Source organism: Acanthochromis polyacanthus, chromosome 14 (assembly GCF_021347895.1).
Source record: "Acanthochromis polyacanthus isolate Apoly-LR-REF ecotype Palm Island chromosome 14, KAUST_Apoly_ChrSc, whole genome shotgun sequence".
Lineage (NCBI taxonomy): Eukaryota > Metazoa > Chordata > Actinopteri > Pomacentridae > Acanthochromis > Acanthochromis polyacanthus.
The window spans coordinates 13743114-13765520 of NC_067126.1; the positions used below are offsets into that span (position 1 = coordinate 13743114).

The window sequence follows — 22407 nt, forward strand, 5'->3', positions numbered from 1 at the left end:
ATTCTTCCCTTGCCCTTGTGATTTCAATGGTTGTGTTTTGGTTTTCTTATGTTCTACTTCAATCCAATCTGATTACATTGATTTGAAATTTGATGTGTAAGTTGTTTTTTTTCATGTTCTTTTGTTGCTAGGATGTTATTCCCTTGGCAATATTTTTTATAATATTCTGATGTTTATTGAATTAATGTTGCCATACTTGTTTGCTTTTTGTCAAAGCATTTGAAGAGAAATGTTGGCATACTAGTCTGACAGTCTAATATAACTTGCTAGTAGCATTATTAGCATGATAAATGTTAGCTTAATACTCTAACAGGCTAATGTAACATACTGGTAGTATTGTTAGCTTGATTATGTAGGCATACTGCTCTAACAGGCTAATAGAACATGCTAACAATAGTATTAGCATTAAAAATGTTTACATGATGAAAAAAATCTATGGTGCACGGAGTCAATTGTGGGATAATATAACATCCAGTAGATGGCAGTAACGCGACTCTCTGAATGTTAGTTGTTATCGATGCTGAGAGAAGAAGAAGCGTGATGAAGGAAAGACGCTGCGGCGGACTTCGCCCCTCCACAACCGACTCTCCATCCAGTCGTCCTTCTGCGTATCCAGCAGCTTACTTTATCTGGCCCAAAACTAAACATGGCTGATCTCCAGGTGTGTATAAAATAGTTAGTAGCAATTCCACAGCTAGTTTATATTACGCTGCGTTCCGTTAAATGAACCGTAGGGTAAGCCGTTAGTTGGTGAACTAGATTTTAGCTAACCAATGTGAAAGAGAGCCTCGGGTCCTGTTTCTGCAAATGAGCACGTGAAACACAAGAGCACCGACTTTAGCTAATACTCTGATGTATTATGCGTTATTGTTTTAATTTTCTTTGTCTGTTAGCTAGCGTTAATAAACAACGTGATAGTGGTTATCCTCTCTGCCAGGTTCTATGTGCTCAGTGCAATGGCGTTTATTCTGGAATATCTGTCAACAACGTAAAATGTCCGCCTCCTCTCAGTGCTGGCAGGTGGACTGTGGAGGAAGTTCATTTAGTTATTTATGTTATTAATGAGATTGGAGAGCTGCAGAAGAAGTGGACATGACTGCTGACATAAAGCTTTGTATGGACGCTCTCACTACTCATTTCTATAGAGTGCAGAGAAAAGTTTAGAAGCTGTGCTGTCAGCTGAGCAGTACAAAGGTTTGAAGGGTTATCACGGAGCAGACGGGCTGACCTTTGTCCTGCATTAGATCTTAGGGTGTGGAAAAACTCATGCAACCTTTTCAGACATGTGATTTGTAACATTGCTGCTTCATCAGTCCGTTAAAGTGACGGCATTCTGTCATTCAAATATAGACCACTTTTACATGAATGTTCATCATGGCTTCAATCAGACAAACCCACCATGCTGACAGAGAGAAACAAAGTGTGTGTGCCATGTTTGCCACACACACGAAATTAAAGCAGCACATCAAGGGTCAAAGAGTGACTAATACCTTTTTTTTTTTTTTTTTAGACCTGCCATCCTTTTTGTTAATTTAATTTTATCTGTACATGTTAGCTTCATGTCTGAGTAAAGACCCTGCTTACTTTTCTGTAAAAGCTGCAAATGCAGTCTAACTAGGCCCAATGTCATCAGATGCTCCTCCCGTGGGACAAGTGGTTTGCCTTGCAATGGGTTTTGCGGTCTCAACGTACTCCTCCTGATCCTATTCCCCACCACATCCTAAAGGATACACCCTCTGCGGAGCACATGGAGCTCCGAGGTGGATGGGGACGTCATATGTTGGTTACCCATGGTGTTTTCACTATCAAAAAGGGAATACAAATTGCTCATTTAAACATTTGCAGTTTAAAAAACAAAATGTATGAACTGTCTTCTGTCCAAGAGTCAAAAATTCATATAATGGCTGTTACAGACACATTTAGATGACACAGTAGATGATACCACTTTGGCAATAGAAGGATACAACATTTTCAGGCTTGACAGAAACAAGAACGGTGGAGGAGCTGCATTTTATGTACAAAATCATATTCCAGCTAAAATAAGAGCCGATCTAAGCCAATCTGATATTGAAGCGCTTTGGCTTCAAGTGCATTTTCCACATTGTAAACCCATTTTGATTTGCTGCTGCTACAGACCAGCATGTGAGAATACTGAAAATCTGCATAAAATATGTACAATGATCCAAAATGCAAGTGATACAAACCATGAAATGTTTATTCTTGGAGATATGAACATTGATTGGTTTTCAAATGACTCAATGAAAAAACTCTGATTAATACAATTACCATATGTAATCTGGAGCAGTTAGTGAATTCACCAACAAGAATCAACACAAATAAAGATGGACATACTACATCTACATGTGTTGATCATATACACACGTGGACAAAATTGTTGGTACCCCTCAGTTAAAGAAGGAAAAACCCACAATTCTCACTGAAATCACTTGAAACTCACAAAAGTAACAATAAATAAAAATTTATTGAAAATTAAATAATCAAAAACAGCCATTACTTTTGAATTGTTGATTAACATAATTATTTAAAAAACAAACTAATGAAACAGGCCTGGACAAAAATGATGGTACCTCTATAAAAGATTGAAAACTATTTGACCAGAGTGACATGATTAACTCAGGTGTGTCATTTAATTGACTTCACAGGTGTTTCCAAACTCATAATCAGTCAGTCTGCCTATTTAAAGGGAGACAAGTAGTCACCCTGCTGTTTGGTGAAAAGGTGTGTACCACACTGAACATGGACAACAGAAAGCGAAGGAGAGAATTGTCCCAGGACATCTGAAAAAAAATTATAGACAAACATCTTAAAGGTAAAGGCTATAAGACCATCTCTAAACAGCTTGAAGTTCCTGTGACAACAGTGGCTCATATTATTCAGAAGTTCAAGACCCACGGGACAGTAGCCAACCTCCCTGGACGTGGCCGCAAGAGGAAAATTGATGACAAATTGAAGAGACGGATCGTTGGAATTGTATCCAAAGAGCCCAGAGCAACCTCCAAAGAAATTAAAGGTGAACTCCAAGGCCAAGGTACATCAGTGTCAGATCGCACCATTCGTCGTTGTTTGAGCCAAAGTGGACTTCATGGGAGACGACCAAGGAGGACACCACTGCTGAAAAAAACTCATAAAAAAGCCAGACTGGAATTTGCAAAAATGCATGTTGACAAGCCACAAAGCTTCTGGGAGAATGTCCTTTGGACAGATGAGACCAAACTGGAGCTTTTTGGTAAGGCACATCAACTCTATGTTCGTAGACTCAAAAACCAAGCATACGAAGAAAAGAACACTGTCCCTACGGTGAAACATGGAGGAGGCTCAGTAATGTTTTGGGGCTGCTTTGCTGCATCTGGCACAGGGTGTCTTGAAAGTGTGCAAGGTACGATGAAATCTGAAGACTATCAAGGCATTCTGGAGAGAAATGTGCTGCCTAGTGTCAGAAAGCTTGGTCTCAGTCGCAGGTCATGGGTCTTCCAACAGGACAACGATCCAAAACACACAGCCAAAAACACCCAAGAATGGCTGAGAGAAAAGCGTTGGACTATTCTAAAGTGACCTTCTATGAGCCCAGATCTGAATCCCATTGAACATATGTGGAAGGAGCTGAAACATGCCATTTGGAGAAGACACCCATCAAACCTGAGACAACTGGAGCTGTTTGCTCATGAGGAGTGGGCCAAAATACCTGTTGACAGCTGCAGAACGCTCATTGACAAATACAGAAATGGTTTAATTGCAGTGATTGCCTCAAAAGGTTGTGCAACAAAATATTAAGTTACGGGTACCATCATTTTTGTCCAGCCCTATTTCATTAGTTTGTTTTTTTAAATAATTATGTTAATCAACAATTCAAAAGTGATGGCTGATTTTGATTATTTAATTTTCAATAAATTTTTATTTATTGTCACTTTTGTGAGTTTCAAGTGATTTCAGTGAGAATTGTGGGTTTTTCCTTCTTTAACTGAGGGGTACCAACAATTTTGTCCACGTGTGTATATATACAAATTGCGTTGAGAAATGTTCTAATATAATTTCAGTACCTGTTGGTTTTAGTGATCACAATGGAATTGGTGTGGTTTTTAAAACAAAAATTCCTCGGACAGGACCTAAAGTAATTTTTAGAAGAATGTATAAATCTTTTTCAAATTGTGATTTTTATCATGGATGTGGAAAATGTAAAATGGGATTCAGTACTAGAGAATACACATGCGGAGTCTGCATTGAATAATTTTTGTAAACTATTTTCAGATGTGTGTGACAGACATGCTCCGATAAGAAAACTCTCTGTACGAACTTTCAAGTCTTCTTGGTTAGATGCAGATTTGAAACAGTTAATGAAAGAAAGAGATCAAATGAAGAGATCATCTGTAATTTCAGGGAACACGGACAACTAAGAAACAAAGTAACAAAAATAAATAGGCAAAAGAAAAAAGAATACCAGGGTTTCCTCCAGGATTTTTTTAAACTGTGGTGGAGGTCTTCCTGAGTGGAAGGGGGGGTGTGACGATGACGAATCGCGCACGAATTCCCGCATTAATCACCAAAATGCTGCTGATTATGCGGGGGTCAATTATTTCCCATAAGGCCGCATAATCCCTGCAAAACAGCACATAATTCCCGCAAGAATTTCACATTTCCACGATAAAAAGAGAAATATGCGGGTCCCGCTTGATTTCACAATTTCCGCATAAAATGAGAGAACTAGAACCAATATAAATGGAGTTGTGAGTTTTTAATGTGACGCCCGGCCTGATGTAATCAGTTCGCGCATTCACACACACACACTAGAAGCATGAGCTGATGCGGAGCGCGGCGCCAGTGTTGCCAACTTAGCAACTTTCTCGCTAAATCTAGCGACTTTCCAAAGCGTCCTAGCGACTTTTTTTTTGTCAAAAGCGACTAGCCACAAATCTAGCGACTTTTCTGCCGTTTTGGAGACTGACAGGAAAACTCGGATCATTCTGCAGTTACTGTCACTGTCCTCAACAAGTAGCAGGTGCTGCTGTGAGCTTCTCCCCCTCCCAGAGCACAGGCTGTCAGTCCAGTAACCCCGCAGCAGTCCCAGTGTCTGATTAGAGGACACATCCCTCAGCGGCCAGACGGCAGATGAATCGCGCATATTTTTGCATATTTCACAACTATTCTCAACGGATTTAGACAAGTCACAGAAATGTTCAAATTTGAAATTAAATCGGCAGAAACTCGCGGATCCGCGGAAAATTGCCATGCATGTTTAATACAATAATCGTCATTAATATAAACATAAAACAACATAAAAACAAGGATTAAAAAAAAAAACGTTATTCTGAAGGTGTGGCAGCTTTTATTTTGCTGTGGCGGTGCGCCACAATCAATTACATGTAGAGGAAACCCTGAATACTATCATACAAAATTTAGGGAATGTGGAAATAACACTAAACATTTGTGGAAAATCATCAGTGAACTACTATGTCGAAGCAAAATGAGAAAAAAGTCAACATTTATTGAGCAGAGCAGAGTTTTTATTACCAAACCTTTCGAAATTGCAAACTATTTCAGCAATTACTATCAAAGAAAAGTGGAATTAATAGGAAATGAGATGCATGGAGCTAGTAGTAATAGGTCAGAAATAATTATCACAAAACAAATTATGTCTGAGAAAAACTGTTCTTTCATTTTCAAACTAAGGAAATTCTAAAACTACTAACAAATATTAACAGCGATAAACCCTGTGGAGTTGATAATATGGATGGGAGACTGCTAAAGATTGCAGCTGAATTAGTTGTCCAGCTCTTATGTCATATTTTCAATTTATGTTTTGAAGAAGGCATTTTTCCCGATTTATGGAAAAAAAAATCTAAAGTAATTCCTGTTGTAAAAAATTCAAAAGAACCATTGTCAGGGCAAAATAGCAGACCCATAAGCATTTTACCTGCTTTGAGCAAACCATCTCTATACGGATGTCCAACACGCTTACAGGGAAGGCTATTCAACAAGCACAGCCCTCACAGCTCTTACTGATGATTGGTGGAAGCAGATTGATAGTCAGCACTTGATTGGAGCTGTGTTTCTTGATTTTAGCGCAGCCTTTGATCTAGTTGATCATCATCTACTGCTTAGAAAACTCGCAGCATATGGGTTTAAAAGCTCAGCAGTGAGTTATCTAAGTAGTTATTTGACCAATAGAACACAATGTGTTGCTTTCAATGGCAGTCTCTCAGACCTGATAATCCAATTGTGTGGTATTCCACAGGGCAGCTGCCTTGGCCCTTTACTATACAGCATTTTTGTAAATGACATGCCCAGGGTTTTGCATAAAGCCAATATGACAGTGTATGCTGAGGATACAACTATACATGTTTCTGGCCCAAACCTGGATTAGGTCAGTAGCTTACTACAAAAAGAGCTAACTGACATTCATGAATGGGTTGTGGAAAACAGGCTAAAATTGAATATATTAAAAACAAAATGCATGACATTGGGCACTAAACGAACAGTGAAAGAGGCTCCAAGATTACAAATTCTTCTGAATAACCAATTATTAGAACAAGTAACGGAGATTAAACTGCTGGGAGTCACTTTAGACCAGACCATGTCATGGGAAACACACAATAATATTGTATCTAAAATGGGCAGAAACATATCTCTTATAAAATGTAATGCCAATTTTATGTCCATAGAAACAAGAAAACTGGTACTGCAGTCTTTGGTCTTATGTCATTTAGACTATTGTTCTTCTGTATGGTCATGTTCAGATAAAAAATATCTTGATAGATTACAGATAGCTCAGAATAGGGCTGCCAGAGTAGCTCTTAGCTGTCCCTGTCGAACCAATGTTGAAAAAATGCATCTACAACTATCATGGATGAGAGTCAAAGACCGACAGGAATTTAGTTCTGTTATCCCTTCATAAAATCTGGACCTCACACAAACCGTTTATCCTGTTATCTAAACTTCAACCTACCTGTGATAGACACGAGTTTAATACAAGACAAGCTGCAAATGCTTCATTTTCGTTACCTCGGCCAAAAAAAGATGTACTGAAAAAACCCTTTATGTATAGAACAGTTTCAAAATGGAATACTTTGCCTCCTTATATGAGAAAAATTAAAAATCACTGTGCATTTAAAGTCAATCTGAGGAAGTATATGGGAACTTGATTAATATATTGTTAATGTATTATTGTACAATTTTAACTGCATGATTGTATGATATTGATGTAATTTTAAACTGTCAAGATGTTTATAAATGTTAATTGTAACGATCCTCTGTAAATACAAGAATTTTTAAGGACCCCAGGAAGAATAGCTAACCGAAAGGTATAGCTAATGGGGATCCTAATAAATAAACAATAAACAATCTAAAGCGGGTCTAGGCCAACCACTCTGAGCTTTAGCCTCATTGCACTGGCTTTGCCTGTTATGCACCATCAAATATTACCTGCTGTCTTTTTAATTTTAACAAGTTGCAATTGTCATCTCTTTATGTATTGTTTGTGTATGTAATGTGTGTTTTTATTTTTTTATGGTAACATTAAAAATATTACCTTGAGAAACATGCTAAAGCGATGAAATTCAAATTAAGGCAACCAAACACATTTCATATTTCCATATTATTTTATTTTAGATTTCAAAATGTCATGTGGATGATGTCCATGTTATTCTGAAGCCTGTGGTGCTGCAGTGTGGGCGATCCAGAGCTTCTTTACACTGTGGTCCACAGTATCAGTATTGTAATGAGGCTGGTGTCCTTTTCTCTGTAGGCCAAATTTGATGCAGCAGCAAATGAGGTGAAGCAGCTGAAAGCGAAGCCGACAGATGACGAGATGCTGCAGGTCTACTCCCTGTTCAAGCAAGCCTCTGTGGGTGATGTTAACACAGGTGAGACACCTATCACTACTTCCTGCCACAAGCACCCTGCAGCACTTTCTGCACTGGGCTGTTGTTGCTTTTGGCAGTGGATTTAGGCAGTTATCAGACTATTTTGATTTACTGCTCTCCATCAGAGTAGTAATTCCTTTTGAGGCGACTTAAAGAAAAAGCTTGTCTTTTAGGGACTCAGTGATTGCCAGCCTAACTGATTGGTGACGCCGATATATGGCTTTTTTTGATTACTGGTTTGCATCTGGCTGGCTTTCTGCAGTTACTTCTTGGCTTCAAACAATGTCCCGCTCACAGCTCTATGTAAATGACTTTCACATATCATGAGTAACAGCCAATCACAACTATTATTTACACAGAGAGACGCTGAACGCATTTTGCAGAATGGAGAAGCTCTAGTGAATTAGCGGAACTGTGTTTGGAAGGTGAGGTAGCTAACACTGCTTAAGGTTTAATAAGCACCTCAGTCTTCAACAGGCATTCCTAATGTTACAGAAAAAGACCTCAGTAATTCAATTGAAGGTGTTAGCAAGTAGTACAGCTGAAACTTATTTAGCTGATGGGGCTAGGCTGTGGCTATTGCTAAGAGGTTTGTTGTAGCACTTAGCCTGTGGCTAATGCATTCTATAACACCTTTCTAAAGTCAGATTAACTGTGTCTCTCGACACAACCTGCAAAAACTGGCCAAGAAGCAGGTCATTAATTGTTTTCACAGAGGCTAAGGCTACACCAGAGGCTTTGTTAGGAGGCAGCCACAGATGGACAAAATGGTGTCTGGAAAACAATAATCCGTAATGTTTTCAGATATGGGTCTTAGTGGCAAATGAAAGTAATAGAATTGAAAAAGATCAAGAAAACAGAAGAATAACTGACAGAACTATGGGAGACACACTGTTAAGCCCAAAGACAAACTGTTGATCTTAATTAACTGTTCTCAAACATGCTATAATATGTACACCCATCAGCTACAACAATATGATCACTGATGAAGTGAATAACATTGATCATCTTGTTGTCCTGCAATCTTCTGTCCTGACGTTCACATGTGTTGACATGTACCACCCACCTAAGGATTGCAGGTCAAGCATCCCCTCATCCCCCATCCTCCCATGGCAACAGCAGTCCTTGATGCCAGTAGCCATCCTTAGCAGGACAACACACACCGACACACCATGAAAACTGCTCAGGAGTAGGCCGGGGAACACGACAGAGCTGAGGTGTTCACTCAGCTTCATCACTCCCTAGATCCAAATCTTATTGAGCATCTGGGAGACGTGCCAGGATAAGCCTGATCTAAGTAGGCCCCACCCTACAAACCACAGGACCCACAGAATTCCCTGCCACCATCCCGGTGCCACAGGACATCCCCAGAGGTGCTGTGTCCATCAGAGGATTTTTAGCAGCATAAGGAGGACCGACACAATATTAGGCAGGTGGTCATAATGTTATGCTTGATCGGTGTAATATTTATTGTATGTATGTATGAATTCAGTAAAATTAATCCTCTTTAATGAACCAACCTACTCTTAAGACAGGTTCACTGCTATTACATGATGTTAATAAATTACTTCTAATGTTTATTGGTTCTGGATATTTATCAGCTTGTAGTGACTCCAAACTAAAAAACAAAGTCAGTGAGAGGCTAAGTGAGGGAGCATTGCATTGTTTACTCGCTGCACAAACAACAAAGCCATTTCCGTGTTTCCGACTGTCCGTATTTATTTCCAACACCAAACAAATGAACAAGGCAAGGCTTGTTGGAACTAAAGAGAGACTTGCAAGATGTTCAAAATGCTCAGTATGCAATAATAATAATAATAATAACAAGACGACATGGTCATCAATATCCCCGCCACATGTGATGTCTATGACTCTATATCCAAAATAGTGATCAAGGGCCATAACTCTGTTAAATATTATCGCACAGGTCTCATTTTCTAACTTGATCAAAGTGTCCATGGTGTGAATCTACACACTAAATTTCGTAATCCTAGCTGTAATAGTTTCCGAGAAAAGCTGTCCCCTTCATCTCGGACGGACGGACGGAGGCCAAACCTATATCCCCTTTTCCACTTCGTGGAGGCGGGGGATAATAATGATAATAATAACTTTATTTATAAAGCGCTTTCCATCAAAGTGCTGTACACAGAGATAAAAACAATTAAAAAAAACAATATAAACAGATAAAAACAATAAAAACAGAACAATAAAAAAAAGACATCAGTAAAACAAACAATTTCAGATTCGTATATAAAAGAAAAGAGGTGGATCTTCAGCTTAGTTTTAAATACATTAATGGACGATGCCTGCCTGATTTCAGCAGGTAGACTGTTCCACAATGTAGGTGCCCAGAAAGAAGAAGTCCGTTCCCTCACTGTCTTTTTACAGACCTTCGGGATATTCAGAAGTCCAGTCCCCTGGGAACGGAAAGCCCAAGCGGGGACATACAGATTCAGCAGGCTGGATAAATAAGACGGGGCAATTCCATTAACAGTTTTATAGGTTAGTAGCAGCAACTTAAAGTCTGCTCTAACATGAACAGCACTGGAGTAATATGCTCGTATTTACTCGTTCTGGTCCGAACGTGAGCTGCTGCATTCTGGACCATCTGCAGACCATGAAGGCTCTTCTTTGGCAGATCTGATAAAAGGACATTGCAATAGTCCAACCATGAGCAAACAAAAGCATGAATTAGGACCTCAGCATCCTGAAATGACAGACTTGGTCTGATTTTAGAGATATTTCTGAGGTGGAAAAAGGCCAATCTGGTCACCTCTTTAATATGGAATTTAAATGAGAGGGTTTTATCAAAGAGTACACCAAGATTCTCAACTCTGTCTTTACAATGAATAGCACAGTCATCCAAAGACAGAGTAAAGTCATCAAGCAGAGGATTAACACTTTCAGGTCCAATCACCATCATTTCAGTCTTGGCAGAATTCAGGAGCAGGAAATTTGTTGATAGCCAGCTCCTAACAGCTGAGAGACAGGCTTGGAGTTTATCAGTGTCAAAAACACTTTGAGGGACCAAGGGCATGTATAGTTGTAGGTCATCTGCATAGCAATGAAAATAAATCCCAAAGGAGCGCAAAATTTGACCCAAAGGTGTCAGATAAAGAGAAAACAGGGGTCCTCGTACAGACCCCTGCGGTACTCCATGCCTAACAGCACAGGACTCAGAGAGCATGTTGTTAAAGAAAACACTGTGAGATCTCTCTGACAGGTAAGACCTCAACCATTAGCGGTCAACAAAAAAATATGCTCTCCCTCTCCATGCAGCTGCCTCAGTGAACAAGTGAATATAATGCCATTCATTCAATCACTCATACCACTGCTTCTTGACCACACCCCCTGTGACATAAGTGAAAGGTGTCAAGCTAACAGCTGATGCCAATATAAACATAACCAACATCTCAGCATATGGCACCTACACAGCTTTCTCAGTTACGAATGATCAATGTCAACATCAGCCCTAATAAACAACAAAAAAACATATCTTTCAGTCTCTAGTTTCTTGTCTACAATAACAAATCTTCCATTGCTGCTATGGCAGCACTGTAAAAGCATCAATGGATATTTAATGCCATTTTAAATATTGTGATTCTGAAGTTGTACTTATTTCTTCTGTTGTGAAATCAAAATATAAGTGTTACATAATTATTTTGAGGTGAAACATTTTATCAATGTGCCATAAAATATTAAAATGATCTTGCAGTATCATTGAGCTGTATTTAATGCAACCACTTTGAGAACCACTGGTTTAGTTATCCACCTTGTTCTCTAACAATCCTTAGTACATGGACTTTAAATCTAAATGTGAGCGGCTAACCTGTCACATTGACAAGAGGTGTTGTTGCCTCAGATGCAACGTACCTGCAGTACATATAATTTCTGCTAAATTGCTTTGCTTCTTTAAACCACTCCACCTACATCTGTCTTTGTTTCTTCTCTCTGAAGCTCGCCCAGGGATGTTGGATTTCACTGGGAAAGCTAAATGGGATGCCTGGGAGAAGCAAAAAGGTTAGTAAAAATGTTTGTGCTCTACATGATGACACATGCCAGGTAAACATCTTTTGAAGCAGTGTCCAGCACTTTTGTGTATGGGATGGGGAAAGATTTCAAGGTTAGACCTCTGTTTTGCATTTTGTCGCATCAGTTTAAAATGTAACATACCAGTTATCTTTTTCTTCTCATTGGAGAGTTTTGTTTAATGGTAGGAATGTCCCATATCCTGATCTAAGTCAATTCAAGTACCTGACACATCCAAACAACTTTAGCCTTCTGCATGTGGCCCTTAGCCTAGCCGCGCTAGACAACCCACGGCAACAAATTTAATTCTCTGCCAGGGTGGGTCTAGTTACCCTCCATAAGGCTCGAGGCTGGATTCTCCTAAAACTGGCCGGACCAATCACCATGAAGTGTAGAGTCAGAAGGCGGGCGTAACAAAGTGACGACAGAGGCGTGACGATTCTGACAGAAACAACCAGTGCACAATAAACAGTTATCTTTCGACTCGGCTATGGCCACAGCCCTTAAAGATTTGAAGCTAAAATTCAACTTGAAAGATAAACAAAGGACGGCACTTAAGTGTTTCATTGAGAAGAAAGACGTATTTGGACTTATGCCGACGGGATATGGCAAATCCTTAATATACCAGTTGGCTCCGCGGCTCCGCTGGTTGGGAAGCTAATGGGACTTAGCAACAATCCGCCGGTGCTCTCGGAACTACGTCAGCCTATTCGTTGCGTTGATTGGTTGTATACCTACCCAATTGCTGCAGAGGGATTTGATAGACAACCTTTTAGCCCGCCTCCCTCCCTGTCGAGCTTCCCTAGACCCTTGTGCCGTCAGAAACATGGGTGTAGCATGGCTAGGCTATGTGACCCTGTATTTTCATAAACTATTTAATCCAAATATTGATGGTCCTGAGTAGACGTGATTACATTTTGCAAGAATAAACTGTTAATATGAAAAATAACATTAAATGGGAAACTTTAACTTCTGAAATGAAAATTAAGCTATCCGCAACACATAAGGCTGGAGGGAGACTCTGTCCACTGGCATTTTTACTGATCCTTCTTTTACCTCATAAACAATCATCCAGCCTTTAGTAGACTTCATTTCAAATGAAAATTGAATTTGAAATTGAGTATGTAAGTCTACAATAGCATTATAATTTTCTACATATGGAAAGTATATCTTAAACAATTGGTCAGTTTGTTACATTTGTTATAGAAGTAACAAATGTAACAAAATTATTATTCACTAACTTAAATAGTGAATAATAATTTTGGTAATAATCGTTTACATAAATATCCCCAGATGTACTGCCGCTCTAAGAGTAAACTCTAAACACACTCTTTACAGTCTTTTTTTAAAAGTAATTTTTAAGATTTGTAAATCACAAATATATAAGCATTTAGAAGTAAGAGTAAAAAATGCCTCGACACAAATGATAAAATCCTGATTAGTAAAAAAAAAAACTGTTAAGTTATTATAGTATGAAATTCCAACCTTGAGGCAATGCCCAAACAGCAGTAAAACATGTATTCTCTTTCTCCCTTTTGGATGGCAAAGTGCCAAACTGTGTGTTAGAGCCAGCATGTTGTGTGGAGTCTGATTAAATCTCTGCTCCACCAGTGCCTGTATAGCTCAACGGGCTAAGCAGGTGAACCACATATAGGGGCTGGTCTCCAACGCAGCGGCCCGGATTCGATTCCTGCTCGTGGCCCTTTGCTGCATGTCTTTCCCCCATTTCCTGTCTCTCTTGCACTTCGTCAATCCAATAAAGCCTAGAAAAGGCCATAAAAATAATATTTTTAAAAAAATATCTCTGCTCCACTCCCACTACATGAAAACCCAGATTATCAGCCCTGTGGATGGCTGAAAATCTATCAAGTTCCCAGCAGTTATCAGCAGTTCACAAGCTGTGCTATGCAAATTATCTATAGTTAGTTAGCCTACATATTTGTTATTGTTAAAAATTAGCTATCCTACAATCAATGACATTAATTTATTGGTAAGGAAAAAATATTTGCACAGACATGTTGAAAAACAAAAGCTTTTTCGAACAGCAGTCTAGCTGCAATACAATACAATAACTATTAATCCCCGAAGGGAAATTCAATCATCTGTTTACTTAAGAATTATATAGTCTAATTGCTAATTAGGGCTGGGCGATATGACCAAAATTTTATATCCCCATATAGCTTATTTTATATCCCAATATGATATACACACGTGGACAAAATTGTTGGTACCCCTCAGTTAAAGAAGGAAAAACCCTCAATTCTCACTGAAATCACTTGAAACTCACAAAAGTAACAATAAATAAAAATTTATTGAAAATTAAATAATCAAAAACAGCCATTACTTTTGAATTGTTGATTAACATAATTATTTAAAAAAACAAGTTTGATAAGTGTGAGCATTGCTTAACATATCCAGGCAAAAGATGATAGTCCTTCCAAACAAGGTGCCCTTGCGGCTAAACACTGGTATACAGTATTGATTTTGTCAGCACAAACTTTGGCGTAATGTATTTGTTGACCACCATATTTGTTATACACTATACTACTTGAGACTCGAGATTAGACACTGCATGCAACAAGGACGAAGACTACTGAATAGAAAGCAGCAGCGATTTATTTATTAATTTGTCTTTGATTGCCTAAACACATTTCTGACTTCTTTTTTTAATCAGGCAAGAGTAAAGAGGATGCCATGAACGAGTACATCAACTTGGTGGAAGAGCTCAAGAACAAGTATGGAATCTAAAGTCACATGACATAAACCAAGTTGCTGGCACAGCTGTTGAATGGACTGAAACCATCAGCAGTCATCCTTGATCGTGACATAGTGAAACACCTTACAATGCCAACAGTGTATTCTTATGCACCCCACATGAGTGCCTGGTGGACTACTAGTGGTTCTAGTGAACTTAAGGTGGCCTGAGCAACGACTGATACACATTCAGAAGCTTTCCTCTGCCAGTATACCACCACGTTTTAATGTTTATGACATTGTCATGTATTTGAAAGAATGCAGTTTCAATATAAAATCCGTCTTCTTCAAGTGTTGTTTGGTCTACTTGTTTTTGGAGGCAATATTCACAGAACATTCCAAGATCCAAACTCTGAAAGGATTCCACTACATTAATCTCAAAATAAATCCACCTTCACCACTTATGACCTGTTATGCAAAATTTCAGGGCTTCAGCTTCATTTTTCTCAAGTTATGGTAGTTAAAACAGATTGACACAAAAATCAAGAACCCAACAAGACCCCACTCCTCTTCAAGAAGTTTTAACAGAAAAAACTGATGTTGCCTATGTCCCCAGATTTAACACATGGTCAATGCATTCATCATTCCATTATCTACACTGCTTAATCCTCATTAGAGTCGTGGAGGCAGGGGACACCCTGGACAGGTTGCCAGTCTATCACAGAGCTCCATACAGAGACAATCACTCTCACATTCACACCTATGGATAATTCAGAGTTACCAATTAATCTGTGGACTGTGGGAGGAAGCTGTAGAACCTGGAGAAAAGCCACACATGCAAACTATAAATGCAATCAATATTGACCAATATAAAAAAAATAAATCTGACAAACCGAGGATTGTCAGGCTCCACGCCTTGGGGAATTGAGGCAATATGACCCTCCATTAATCAAATAATGATCGTGGCCATATTTATCTTGTATTTTGTGGTTTGACCATTAGACTGTGGACAGAGCTACCTAACTGTACAAAATTAATTACAGCCTTAAAATGCTGATAATACTCAGATGGACTTTGATTTATTCAAGTTTATGATATATCATGAAAGTAGGGAATTTAAGTAGAAGCATGTAATAGTGATTTTGTCATCTCAAACAATTTATTGAAACAAAAGCTAACAACAGTGGTGGGTATTTTACCATAAAAATGTCAATGTCTCATCACAGTTTGAACAGAACAGCACCCTTCAGCTGAAATCCAGTACAATTGTGTCCCACCAGTGGCGTGGTCGCAGATGTGCCCAGACAACTGTGAGTGGTGTCCCATGGCCGGGACACTGCTGGCCGTGTCCTAATAGTCTAAAATCAATGTATAGTTTTATACAGTCTATGTGCTGTCTGCTGCTCCTTAAAAACATGAAGAGGTCACCTGCTGCTCATGCTGCTGATTGGAAGCATCATAGATATGAAGAGTAGATACGCCAGCGCGCTGTAGCCATAGATATGAAGAGTAGATACGACACACCCCTCAGAGCGGCATGCCCATAACTATGGGCGTGCCTACGGAGACGCTAAGCTAGTGGGGGCAAAATTTCAGTATTTTCCATTGGTGTGTACGGGGCGAAAACTGAAAGAGAACAATGCCAACTCATTGCGCTGCATTTAATTGCACACTACGTCGAACGATGGAGGCAAGGAAAGTTGGAATAACTTTCCATTGGTAAGAATAGTTTTTGGCTCTTTTTTCATTGTTAAATCTTGTTGAGAGTCTATGAGAGCTAACTAGTTAGCTGCTAGCAAAACACTAACATGGGCTAACAGCTGGACAGCCAAACACCAGACGATTATTAGTAGCTGTAGTATAGTTGTACAAGCAGTAGTAGTAATACTAAAAGTACACGCAGCAGTAATACCAAAAGTTCAAGCAGCAGTAGTAGTATAAAGAGCCGTTACAGTAGTAGAAGTAGTATCAGCATTTGTACTAGTATTACAAGTTGTAGTAGCTGTGACAGTATCAGCAGCAGTAGTTGGTGTATATAATAATATTAATAAGAGATAACATTATTTTTGCAATAAAATCTTTTGATCTCAAAACATTTTCTACATATCTAAGTATTTACATTTATATATGTAATGGCTGAACTGAAAAGATTCCCTGGCCTCTGGACCTAAATAAGATAACTAAAATTGCAGGCTACATTTGTAGGAAGCCTATTTCTGTGTTTTTTTTTTCAGATCAAATATTTTCTATCACTAGCACGTTTTGACATTGACAACAAAGTAGACCACACGGAAATTGGTTGAGAAATTAGCAAATTATGATTTCAATGTACACTGCTCAAAAAAATTAAAGGAAAACTTTGAAAATACATCATATTTCAATATGGGGAAAAAAACAAACTGGATATTAGCATTGATATGGACTGGATAATGTGTTAGAAATGAAAAGTGCCACATTGTTTGATGGGAATGAAAATTATCAACCCCCCAGGAGGACTAAATTCAAAACACTCCAAAATCAAAGTGAAAAACTGATGTGGCAGGCTAGTCCATCTTGCTGAAATTCCTTGGCAGCAACTTAAAATGGTATTCAGTAGATTGTATGGCCTCCATTTGCTTGTATGCATGACTGACGATGCCGGGACAAGCTCTGAACGAGACGACAGATGGTGTCCTGGGGTATCTCCTCCCAGAACTGGACCAGGGCATCGCTGAGCTCCTGGACAGTCTGAGGAGCAACCTGATGGTGTCGGATGGAACAAAACATAATGTTCCAAAGGTGTTCTATTGGATTCAGGTCAGGTGAGCATGGTATCAGTTCCTTTATCCTTCAGGAACTGCATGAGTTCTCTTACCACATAAGACTGGGCATTGTTGTGCACCAGAAGGAATCCAGGACCACTGCACCAACGTAGGGTCTGACAATGGGTCAAAGGATTTCATCCTGATACCTAATGGCAGTCAGAATGCCATTGTCCAGCCTGTAGAGGTCTGTGTGTCCCTCCATGGATATGCCTCCCCACACCATCACTGACCCACCACCAAACCAGTCATGCTGAACAATGTTACAGGCAGCATAACGTTCTCCACGGCTTCTCCAGACCCTTTCATGCCTGTCACATGCGCTCAGGGTGAACCTGCTCTCATCTGTGAAAAGCACAGGGCACCAGTGGTGGACTTGCAAATTCCTGTGTTGCCAGCCGAGCTCCACGGTGCCAGTCAGCAAGCACAGCGGGCACGAGAGGATGCTGGGCCCTCAGACCACTGTCATTAAATCTCTTTCTGATTGTTTGATCAGAGACATTCACACCAGTGGTCTGCTGGAGGTCATTTTGTAGAGCTATTGCAGTGCTCATCCTGTTCCTCCTTGCACAAAGGAGCAGATACCTGTCCTGCTGATCGGTTGAGGACCTTCGACAGCCCTGTCAAGCTCTCCCAGACTAACTGCCTGTCTCCTGGAATCTCCTCCATACACTTGAGACTGTGCTGGGAGACACAGCAAACCTTCTGGCAATGGCACGCATTGATGTGCCATCCTGGAGGAGTTGGACTGTCTGTGGAACCTCTGCAGGGTCCAGGTATCGCCTCATGCTACCAGAAGTGACAGTTACCCTAGCCAAATGCAAAATTAGTGAAAAAAAAAGTCAAACAACATTACGAAGGAAAAAATGTCAGTGGCCTTCACCTGTAAACTCATTCCTGTTTTGGGGGTTGTCTCATTGTTACCCCTCTAGTGCATCTGTTGTTAATTTTATGAACACCAAAGCAGCTGAAACTGACTAAAAAGCCCCTTAGTTACTTACTTGACCAGATCAGTATCCCACATGTTTCACTGATTTGATGCAATACTTAGATTAAAAAGTGTTCCTTTAATTTTTTTTGAGCAGTGTACAATGCATTGCTTTGAATGGCAACTTTGCCCCCTCCAAGATGGCTGCCACGAAGGCACGTCGATTAGCCGGCTACTACAGCGCTGGCGTATCTAGTCTTCATATCTATGGCTATGTTTATACGAGGACCATCTTAACAGAAAACGCAAAAGTGGCGTCTTGTCATTTCACGTTTAGACGAGCGGTTTTGAAGGAAATTTGCGTATATACGGCGACTCTATAGTGTGTGGAATTCGATTGGATATGCATGCCAGGCAGCTGGGTGGCGCTGTGATAAAACTCCGCCATGTCTACGTACTATCTCCCTTTTCGGATCTCCGCCGTGGTAAATGTTCATGAATGGAATCTGTACAGATTCTGCACGTTTGTTGGTACGACTCCTGTAGTGTACATAGACCTGCCAGAGTTGCTTGAAGGTAGGAAGGATGGAAATAATCACACATCTTTGTTTACTTCCTTGTACCGGCCGGCACATAGACATATACAAACACTAGATGGCTCATGAGCGCTGTCAGCCTATGGGGAGCGACGTCGCCACATGGCGGCCATCTTGGGACAGGGCTGCTCGATCACTCATAACATTAAAGTCAATGGAGCATGGATTTTAAAATCACTGTAGATTGCTCAATTTTCAACCGATTTTAGAACAGCTTGGTTTGTTATAAACGTCAGAGATGTACTTCTTTTACTCTTACATAAGAATAATTAAAACCATTGAATTCATATAATAATGAACACAGATATCATCTTTTTTCAGCATAAATGGATGTAAATGTAATTTTAATATTTAACATTGCACTTCTTTATTACTATCAGCTTTCTAATGCACAGATAAAAACAAAGCTCAACCAAAATCAATACACAACAAACAGAGATGTTGTCTTTTCTTTTCATGAACCTGGTGCCTACATTACCCACAATGCAATTCGGCTGCAGGCTAACTAATCCAGGCATAGATGTATACAAACAATAAGTCTAAGGTCTCAATCAAAGTCTCTTAACAAGCAAATAAATACAACCACAACCACAAAGAATGTAATTTCACCTAAAGATTCGGTTCTCAAAAAACGTTGGTCTTAGGAAAACCTAATAACTGAAAATCAGATTGTGAGTAACACCATCTTCAATGTGAGTAGCCAGGCAGAAAAGACACACAACTATGCCGCATTTTTCAAAACGAAAAGCTGCGATTTCGGAATTGAGCCTGAATCATAGCCACGTTAATAAGGTTTGTAATAAACTAAACCGTTTGTAAATCAATCAAGAATTGAGCGAGTTATGAGTGTTAAAGTGAGGAAATCATCCACCTTACCATTGACTACAGTACAGTGCGCCAGAGCAGTCCCCTGTCCTAAGATGGCCGCCAAGTGACGATGCCGCCGACTCCGTCTTGAGACATCAAGCGTTTGTATATATCTATGGGCCGGCAAACCAAAGCACCGGCGCACGTATGTGACGTAATCGCGTACGCGACGTGGTCAGATCTCGGCGAAGTTTTGCGTTTTGCCGTTTAGACGGAAACGTAACGGCACAGCAAAGGCAGGTGGAGCTTACATTCGTTCAAGAGCTAGATGGATTGAAAAGGGTGAAAAAAGTTCAGCATACTTTTTTGGACTTGAAAAACAAAGACAGACAAAGAGAAACATAAGTAAGCTTATGACAAAGGATGATGTTGTATTAGAAGATAAGAAATTGATCCAGGATGAAATTAGTCTTTTCTATAATAATTTATATCAGTCAAAATTTAATCAATCAGAATGTGACATTCTATTACCGTAACGGCAGAGAGTGTTCAACTTTTCCACTCTGGAGGCCGGTTTCATTTTTTTTTTTTTTTGCGTTTTTAAGCCCCCAAAATGCCGTCCTCGTATAAACGATAGGGTGTTTTGTTGAAATATTTTGACGTTTTTACCTGCAAGCGTCCTCGTGTAAACGGCCCCTAAGTGTGCAGCTGTTGTGAATGCTGCTGATTCGAGCTGCTGTGAGGCGTTCAGGATCAGTAGGTTACAAAACAAGCAAATGAAACTCACTGAAATTACACAACTGATAAGCCAGACTCTCTTGGGCTAAAATCAGACACTGTTAAAACAAAAAACATGCACTTGTCCATTAAAAACCGACCCTGTCACACAACAGCTGACCTTCGTCTCGCAATTAGCCTTAAAACCATCTATAAAGATAAACATAGATACTATCATCAACTTATTGCGTTTGTTTAACCACTATGTAGTGGATGCAAAGGTAGTCAAAGCTAAATAGCTAAGCTTACGCTAACACACCACTGTGTCAAAGCATCTCTTGACTTCTCAAACGCACTCTGACTTCTCAAATTACCTGTCTTCTCAAACGTAGTCGCCGTGAATACGACATTTTAGTTAGTAGCTACTCACAGATTATTTGTTTCTGGATCGCAGGGTAAGCTTGTCAAGTCAGGAATGGCACTTACATGTTTAAGGTGTGCCAACGTTGTGGAACGGCTACGTATGTAGTGATGTACTGACGTTTTACGGTGATGCAATGACTCCTTGTCAATGAAAAAAACTGGTTTTTTAGGAGGCACGAGATTTAAACCAGAAAAACATTGACACTTAAATAGAACCAAACAAGCACCTGGTTCTCTTTGGTCGAAAAGAAGCTTTAATTCTGTCGAGGAACATTAACATACATTTATTTATATCTGCTGATCACTAAGACAGCAGTTATCAATCTATTAGGACTGATCAGCTGTGACCTGCAGGACACTTAGCTACAGCTTACAGTTATGACACTGCCTAACCTGATTTAGCATCAGCGTTAACACTGTCAGGAAACGTAACCTCAGATTTACAGAACAACCAGGTAGGCCAGCAGACGTGTCTAACTCTGGACTCCTGTGCATATTGCAGCAGTTATTTCAGCCAATTTTCAGCTACCAGTTGGTGTGAGATTCAGGATGAGGGATGGAAGGGTTTGGCTAACTACAGTAACTTATGGAACATAAAATGTGTTTTCATTTTTACTTGTCTGACAGTTGCCATATTTTGTTGGTCATTTTAATGAAGATCTTAGATCTGTGGGAACACAACCATTTGCACAAAAATGTAATTACTATTGTGACATTTAATATAATAATTTTGACTTTCCATGGTAAACAAATGAGACTTACCACTAATTAACAATAAAATAAAAATGTTTAACAGTTGTGACCGACATTTTAATTTTGTATTATTTTGATAGCTGCACGGTGCCATGTGGAAGATTAATAAAGTATTTAACCTGGGAAAGCTGCATATAACTAGTTGCTGTGTGACAGCTCACCTAACTGAATGTAAAAAAAACAAACAAAAAAAACAAGTATGCATTCTGTTCTGCAGATAGTCCTGACTAGCCCATCACTGCGTTGAGGAGAATCAAGAAGTACAAATTATAAATAAACGTGTCATATGAGTTGATCTCCGGTGAATTTTCTTGGACAAAAAGTATGTGTTTTTGTATAATTATTTTAAAATAATTATTTAATATTTATTTTAGCTTATTAAGAGGGCAAGCTCCACAACTGGTGTTCAGCTAGAACGAGTACAACAGGTGGCTTGGGTGAGAATCCTCAGGAAACGGAACTCTATTATGAACAGTGCTTCTCACCCACTACATAATCTGGAGGTGTTTGGCAGAGTACTTTCAGCCATACATTCATCCCCACTCAGCGCAGGTCTGAGCACAGCAGGAAGTCCTTTCTGCCAGCTGCTATCAGACTTTCCAATTTACAGTAATTAACATTAATATTTTACCTTATGAGTGCACGTTTTTAACCGATAGTTTACTGATGACTATCACTCAACTGGCAGTCATCAGCTTGATCAAATTTGTGTTCTGTTGGGTTTGTGGGTTGTCTGCACTGTTAGAAGTAATTTCCTGTAAAGGATTAATAAAGTATTATAT

At 39.5% G+C, this 22407-nt stretch overlaps 2 protein-coding genes across 7 annotated transcripts in view; one reads left to right on the forward strand and one right to left on the reverse strand.

The window, feature by feature from the left end:
- Window positions 1–22338, reverse strand: part of LOC110970886 (uncharacterized) — a 38523-nt gene extending 16185 nt beyond the window's left edge. For 3 of the 6 annotated variants that reach the window (XM_051958955.1, XM_051958951.1, XM_051958945.1), the window contains exons 1-2: window positions 20880–22338; window positions 1585–1802 (exon numbers count right to left, since the gene is read on the reverse strand). Coding sequence is in view for 1 of the 6 variants with exons in the window: in XM_051958959.1 (XP_051814919.1) it covers window positions 19802–19804 (3 nt within the window). In the remaining 5 variants the exon portion in view is untranslated. Of the gene's footprint in view, window positions 1–1584; window positions 1803–19801 lie in introns of all 6 variants that reach the window. The other 3 variants (XM_051958956.1, XM_051958952.1, XM_051958959.1) reach the window with 2 other exon arrangements.
- dbi (diazepam binding inhibitor (GABA receptor modulator, acyl-CoA binding protein)) lies at window positions 513–14951 on the forward strand. The gene is made up of 4 exons (XM_022222603.2): window positions 513–661; window positions 7760–7877; window positions 11835–11897; window positions 14581–14951. The coding sequence occupies exons 1-4, from the start codon at window positions 647–649 to the stop codon at window positions 14652–14654; spliced, it is 270 nt and encodes an 89-aa protein (XP_022078295.1). The 5' UTR covers window positions 513–646; the 3' UTR covers window positions 14655–14951.
- Window positions 22339–22407: the final 69 nt, after the last annotated feature.

Coding starts and splice junctions, on each gene's coding strand:
- dbi (XM_022222603.2), top strand. Junction 7,878..11,834: donor TGTGGGTGATGTTAACACAG/GTGAGACACCTA, acceptor TTCTCTCTGAAG/CTCGCCCAGGGATGTTGGAT. Junction 11,898..14,580: donor TGCCTGGGAGAAGCAAAAAG/GTTAGTAAAAAT, acceptor TTTTTTAATCAG/GCAAGAGTAAAGAGGATGCC.